Source organism: Vicia villosa, linkage group LG6, assembly GCF_029867415.1.
Source record: "Vicia villosa cultivar HV-30 ecotype Madison, WI linkage group LG6, Vvil1.0, whole genome shotgun sequence".
NCBI classification, from domain to species: domain Eukaryota; kingdom Viridiplantae; phylum Streptophyta; class Magnoliopsida; order Fabales; family Fabaceae; genus Vicia; species Vicia villosa.
The window spans coordinates 134,497,977-134,504,766 of record NC_081185.1 but is presented as its reverse complement, the minus strand read 5'-3'; the positions used below and the strand labels follow the sequence as shown (position 1 = coordinate 134,504,766).

Below are 6,790 nucleotides of genomic sequence, written 5' to 3'. Positions count from 1 at the left end.
TATAGAGAGAAAATATATATTTTTCACTTCTTTCGCATGTTAATGTTACAAATGCACATCTTCTATTCGAACCATAATCCGGCCTTCCGATTACAACACCAAACCTCAGTTTGGATGCCTCCGTACGAATTCAATGAAGGATGTGATCACGAAATTCAAACTCTTGTTCATTTTTAAATTGATTGTCAATATCTACCTCCTTTAGAACAACACATTCAACATGCGGAGACACAATATATTTTTGAGAAACCCCGGGGTGCACCATATTTAATGAAAACATAACATACAATACTAAAAAACAGCTAATATTAAAAACATATCGGTGGAACATAAAGACTTACAATATCCGGAAATGCATTTTTGGAGACGTTCATACTGAATCTAGAAATACATATCCGGAGTAAATGTAAGTTTTTTCAACCCCAAAATAAGATTAATGTGGACAATGGGACTTGAAATAAATTAATTTTACCTTGAATTTCAGTTTCTTATGCTCCTTTTGATGTGATGAAACACAAAAATGAAGTTTGAGTGAAAATTTTGATTGAGAATGGAAGGTTTTTGAAAACAAATGTAGGTGGCTATTTTTAGCAAATTCTTATTTGATTGTTCCGGAGATGCATCTTTGAAAACACATGACATGTAAAGGTGACATATTTTCAAATTCCCACTTCAAATATTCGAAAATATATCTCAGAAAACCTCACTAGTATGCTCAACCAATAATATATTGAATTGATTGGTCTAGAGATATATCTCCGAAACTAAATTTTGTTCAACAATAGGCTGACTCTGCTTTTGTGCGTTATTGAATTATATAAATACTGCGTCCGAAATTACATCTTCGAAAATTGAGAGACATTTTTTAATTTTTCATAAAATTCTTTTCCACCTCATTCGATAGGATAAAAAAATTCTGTAAAAGAATAAACAAAAATACTTTACATAGACATCTATCTACACACGACCTTCAATAGGAACTAAGTGACAAGCCACGTCTCCAAAGCCTATCCATTGGATTAAATACTTTGTTGTTTGGGTTAATGTAAAAGAATACATGCTAATATTTATAAATGAATATACACAGTGTCACATATATTTCACAGCTTGCTAATAAGAGATTTACAATTCTAAAGTTGTGGTGTGACCAACAAAACTTGCAAGATTTGCCTAAGCCAAGATATGGCTAACTTGATTCTAAAGACAACACTTCCTCCCAGCTTTTCCTCAAACCATGAATCATGTAAAACATTAATGTTTCCAAGTACGATCCAAACGTGAATAGCATCAAGAACTATATAAAAATGGTCAAAATGCCACAGGCTTGAGTCATGGCAACTATAATTTCTGAGCAGGTAAATCATCAGAGTCTGCCTTGTTGTGAGGAAGGTTCCTTCAAGCTTTGAGATACTTCTAATTTGGGTGTCAAGGGAAGAGTTACTTCATTGAGCAGGTTGATTGTTTGCAGACACATCTGACATATCAGACGCCTCAGAAGTCTCCGAGTCCCCGTCTATAATGTCAACGAGTTTGAGTGGAAGACAAGAGTTAGTATTATAAGCAAGAAACTTCAAATGTGGTTAAAAAGAAGTACGCTTACCAAACAGCGATTTGACAGACGGCCTCCTTGGTTTGGAGGTTTTCTTCAGTTCAGCTGCACAGCAAGAGGAAAGCAAAATCATTCAACACACAACATAACGATGTGATGCTGTTGTTTGTTACATAGTTCCTACATTTTCTACTATAGCTGTTTTTGGTATTTCATAAAGAGAAAAGATAATGATCAGATCATATATTGTTCAGTGTGAGACTCGGACTCTTAACACCTAGCAACATATCCGTCTTATGACAGCGGAGTATCTGTCAAACGAGAATAATAGCTCAAACTAAAACCTTACAACAACACAATATAAATTTGTAGCAGACATATTAACAATTATAAATTATCAATCATAAGTAAAAGAAAAGAGAGACATGTACCCATCCCAGGAACTTGATAGTCGTTTACAATTTCAAAGTTCTTGTATGTGTATCCCACAAAATTAAAGTCCTTAGATGAAAGCATCTGCAACATCCCAATGAGCAATGAATCATGCAATGAATAATTACGAAGAAACAAATTGTATGACAATTTAAACAGAAACAAAAACCTATGATTACCTTTCTCCATGGACCAGCTCTTGATGATGAATGAGTCTGGCTGTCAGCCTGCAGACGGAAACGTAAAAGGAAGATAACTTAGCAAAGCTGAATGACCTTGAATGAATAGCAATACAAAAAAAACCTGAAATATTTCAATACCTCTTCAAACTTTTCAAAATTTTGAGTATCTAACTCATCATTGACTTCAGGAGTAAATGCAGCTTCCATTTGATACAATCTCTCCCATTGAACACCTTCAAAGAATGGATGAGACTGCAGAGGAATACAATACAACGGAAATTTAATTTCTTATATCCGAATTTCTTTTAACACTTTTAATAAAGTAGAAAAGGACACACCATACAACACCTTAATTTCAACCGCACCATTTGACCCCAGTCTCTGATTCACATTACACAAAAGCTTACTTATAAGATCTATGGCCTCCGGAGATAGCCTTGCTTCTTCAGGAAATTTCAAGTGAGACTTCCAGTTTACTATCTGCATAAAATAGAAAGGTAGATAAGTTTAATTACAGGATTAAGGAACCGAAGAGAAGGTTAGCCGTCTGTAAAACAAACATTTCTTTCCAAAAGATTACCTTCCTGCATGTTGACATTGGATCATCGGAATAGAAAGGCGGATATCCCACCAGCATTTCATACATAATAGCTCCAAGTGACCACCTGGGAAATAAATAACTGTCAATTTTCAAAATAAAATACGTGCCCTGACAACGATAAGGCCTTTTATCACCAAGTGGTATCAGCTATACAGTGTCATAATTTTAACGTCAACTCACCAATCACATTCCATCCCATAACCTTTCTTCAATAGAACTTCTGGAGCAATATAATCTGGTGTACCAACAGTAGAATAAGCCTGCATCAATTGTACATTCACATTTACAATAAACCAAAAAGAGAACCCAATTGATCATCAAGAGTTAAGATACAGTTACATTTTGTCGTAATAAACAAAAAAGAGACCACGGCACAATAGCAATGAACTTACAAGTGTCCTCCTGTTTTTCTGCCAGTTTTCCAACTGTTCTTGTTGCGTACGCTTCGGACCTGCACGATCATCACCCTGGCCAGTTCCATTTGCATTCTGAGAAAAATCTGATTCTTCAAGTGTACTACAGTCTAACGGTTTACATAATCCAAAATCTGATAGTTTCAAGTGTCCGTATTTATCAAGTAATAAGTTATCAGGCTTAATATCCCTGCAACATAACATATAGAGAAGATTAATTTATAATGTACAATTGACTTCTACGAAGATAAATAAATCAGACTCGAGCATCAAATAGTTTTAAATATATGATCAATTTGTCATATAGTAGTATGACATACCAATATGAAATAGATTACCGATTCTATAGATACCTATGTATATAATTGTGTTTATGTATAGATTCAATAGCCAGAACTGTTTCTCCTACGTAAAATCGGGCTTCATCTTCGGTCAATGTATCCTTTCTCATAAGTAGAGTCATCATATCCCCTCCCGGTAGATACTCCATTATAAGATATAAATAATCATCATCCTGGAAAGAACAATAAAGTTTGACTATACAATTACTGTCAACCTCTGCAAGAAGATTCCTCTCAGCTCTGACATGTTCAACCTGAATAATTAGCAAAAATAAGGGTAACAACTTCAATAAACTCAGCATAACCGCTTCTCGTCCGTAGAGTATAATGTAGCAAGACAAACGAGTACAAACCTGGCCTCTTCGAAGCATTTCTGATTTCTTTAGCTTTTTCATCGCAAATACATGATCCGTAGTCTTTTCCCTACAGACTCTCACCTGCAACAATTTCAAATTTCCGGAAAAAGTATAACATTATCTGGACAAAGCATATAAAGAGCTATAAAGCGAAAGATAGAGTAATAGCTCGCGTCGTATGTAAGCACATAAGTACCTCCCCAAATGCGCCTTTTCCAATCATAGTCAACATCTCAAAATCCTCCACACCCATTTTATGCCTCTGAAGGCGCATATATTCCGTTTCCTTTTTCTCTAGAAATTTAAGTAAGTTATTTTGATCTTCCTCGGAGACATCAGCATCCGCCAACTTCTTTTCCAAGATAGTTCGCCTGTTATAAGCGAGGAATTAGAAAACTCTGCAAATATCTTAGTCATTCTAAATCCATCAATTACTAATGCAAATGATATTTTTAAAATTGATGATCATGAAATGAAATATACCGCTCCTTTCTCTCTTGAAGACTCTTCATCTGTTCCTTGTAATGGTTCTCAATGTACTGTTTCGCGGCCGCTACCTTCTGCTTTGTAACACTAGAAAGACTCTCGTCATCAACAGACGCATCGGAATCCTCGGTTCCGCCCATAACGTCGTCCTTCTTCCTGGTGGAAGCTCTCAGTCTATCTCGCGGTTGAAACTTGGATAACCAACTCCTCGCCGAATCCATCTTCTTCACCACCACCGATCAAACGTTACCATTCCCGTTTTCTTCTGTATAATGAATCTGCAACCGTTATCGATCAAAAGTTGTGAAAATTATACGTTGATTATTTGGTTTGAAACGTTGAGGATGAAAAAAAACGGTTAAAAAATAGAATCGATGGGAAAAGGAAGCTGAGAAAACGGAATGCCGTGTAATTAATAGTTGGGGAGAGAAAATTATTATGGTTCCGTGAAAGGGTATTTATAGTAAGTAACTGTCAAGTTAAATCACTCTTCTTTTTGAGATCATGTAAGAATTCAGAGAGTGTGATACCTGCCATTTATATATAGTTTTTCGAATTTTTTTTATTATGTAAAATGAAAAGGAATAAAAAATGTAAGAGATTAATTTGATGAAAAACTGGTTTAGAATGCTGATATGGTTAGCATAATCTCCATTTCTTAAGAAAAAAATTATTTGGCTTTGTTTGGTAAGAAATGTTTTCGAGCTTATAGCTTATGTCTTATGTCTTATAAGTTCATTTGATAATTTAGACCCGTTTGGTAAATGTCATTTCATCACGAGCTTATAGCTTATTTTACTAGCTTATATCTTATTTTTCAGACGCTATTTCAAATAGCGTTTTAGCTTATGTCTTATAGCTTATTATTTTTTCTTCTTTGTTTATCCTTATTATTTTAATTAAAATTCATTTTTAACCCTTATAATTTATTTTAATTTAAAATAAATAATTATATATTAAATATATTTTATGTCATTTTACATTTTTAAGTTAATTGAACCGCTAATTTTACCAAACAGTTCAATTAGCTTATAAGTTATCAGTCTCAACCATCCGCTATAAGCTATAAGTCATCAGTCATCAGCCATCAGTCATAAGTTATAAGCTATCAGCTAACTTATCAGTCAACCGCTATTTTTACCAAACAGACCCTTGTTCTCCTATTTTAAAATTTTTAATGTTTAAAAATGCACTTATTAAGCAGTAAAAAAATGCACTTATTTGATCCTTTATACATTATTTAAAGGTTAATTGTAGTTTAATTTAGATTATTTTTTATTTATTTTAATATAATAATTTATAGAATTTAATTGTCTATCAGTGTAAACTTTTTACACTATTAATGCATTACAACCACTCAATTATATTATTTTTTAAAAAGTTAAAATAAAAGTCAAACAATTTCAACAAATTAACGGTTGTGATTGACGGAGTGTGTTTCAATTAAATTCTAATTTATATTATTATTAAATAATATTATAAAATTAAATTTTATTTTAATTATGTAACATGTAAAAGTATGTTTAGGTACAAAGACCAAAAAGATAAACTTCCCTACATATTAAATTAAATTATCAATAATCATAAAAGAAAAAAAAATCAAAACTGTTAAATAGAAATATCAAAAGATAAATTTAAAAATGGAAATTAAAACAATTAAAAAAACAAAATAAACTTAAAAAAAATGTGTTTTCGAATATCTATCTACAGAAGGACGATGACAAAATTGTAATGCACATCTAAATGTTATGGGGTGGAGTAAAAATCCTATAGTGTTATGTTTTTTTATTAACTAGATATGAGCTAGTATTTTTTTTTAAATTAAAAATATTATCAAGAATCTTGAATTTTTCAAAAATCCGGCATGTTAAATTTATTTTTCAAAAACTCCGTTAAAAATTATATTGGACTTTTTAAAATATACTACCAAATTTTTTATTTATTTGAATTTTTCAACTGTACTATCGAATTTTTGGTTTGTTGTTTTTGAAATTTTTTTGATAAGAATATTTTTATCATTACAAAAATATATGAGAGTATAAATATAAGTTGAAGGGTGTCCGGAAGAATTCTTTTCTTTTCGGATACCTTGCTATCTTTTAAATTTTTTTTCTTATTTTTCATATATATATTTTAGTTAAATATATTTTTATCTCATTACAATTGTGATCTTTTTCTTTATACTCAAACAATATAATTTTTTTGTTGTCAAATAGAGATGAATAAATGAGATACTGCGTCATTGTATTTGTATTTGATGTCTTGCATAAATATTAAGATTAAAATTTATCTAATTACAAATTACATTTTTTTTTTGTTTTATAGCATCGGTTTAGTCCGGTTCGGAGGCGAGTTCTGGCATCAAGTGGTTTCATCCCCCTCCCGATCGCAGTTGCGGGGATCGAACCGTAGTTCTTCTTTGGTAAAGTT

General features: G+C 32.1%; 1 protein-coding gene across 1 annotated transcript; it reads right to left on the bottom strand.

Annotated features, from left to right (window-relative positions):
* Nucleotides 1-997: 997 nt before the first annotated feature.
* On the bottom strand, nt 998-4,793 carry LOC131612453 (uncharacterized). Its single transcript, XM_058884248.1, has 13 exons — nt 4,358-4,793; nt 4,071-4,245; nt 3,872-3,955; nt 3,531-3,772; nt 3,157-3,367; nt 2,945-3,024; nt 2,744-2,828; nt 2,512-2,643; nt 2,302-2,415; nt 2,161-2,208; nt 1,981-2,065; nt 1,601-1,654; nt 998-1,513 (listed from the first exon to the last, which is right to left on the bottom strand). Exons 1-13 carry the CDS (start codon nt 4,579-4,581, stop codon nt 1,443-1,445), a joined length of 1,605 nt encoding a protein of 534 aa, XP_058740231.1. The 5' UTR covers nt 4,582-4,793; the 3' UTR covers nt 998-1,442.
* Nucleotides 4,794-6,790: the final 1,997 nt, after the last annotated feature.

Bases quoted from the DNA above. Each gene is read 5' to 3' on its own strand.
- LOC131612453 (XM_058884248.1), bottom strand. From the start codon at position 4,581: ATGGATTCGGCGAGGAGTTGGTTATCCAAGTTTCAACCGCGAGATAGA. The intron at 3,773-3,871 runs GTTTGTACTCGT...CTAATTATTCAG, and splicing joins AAATGCTTCGAAGAGGCCAG to GTTGAACATGTCAGAGCTGA. The intron at 2,209-2,301 runs GTATTGAAATAT...TTCCGTCTGCAG, and splicing joins ATTTTGAAAAGTTTGAAGAG to GCTGACAGCCAGACTCATTC.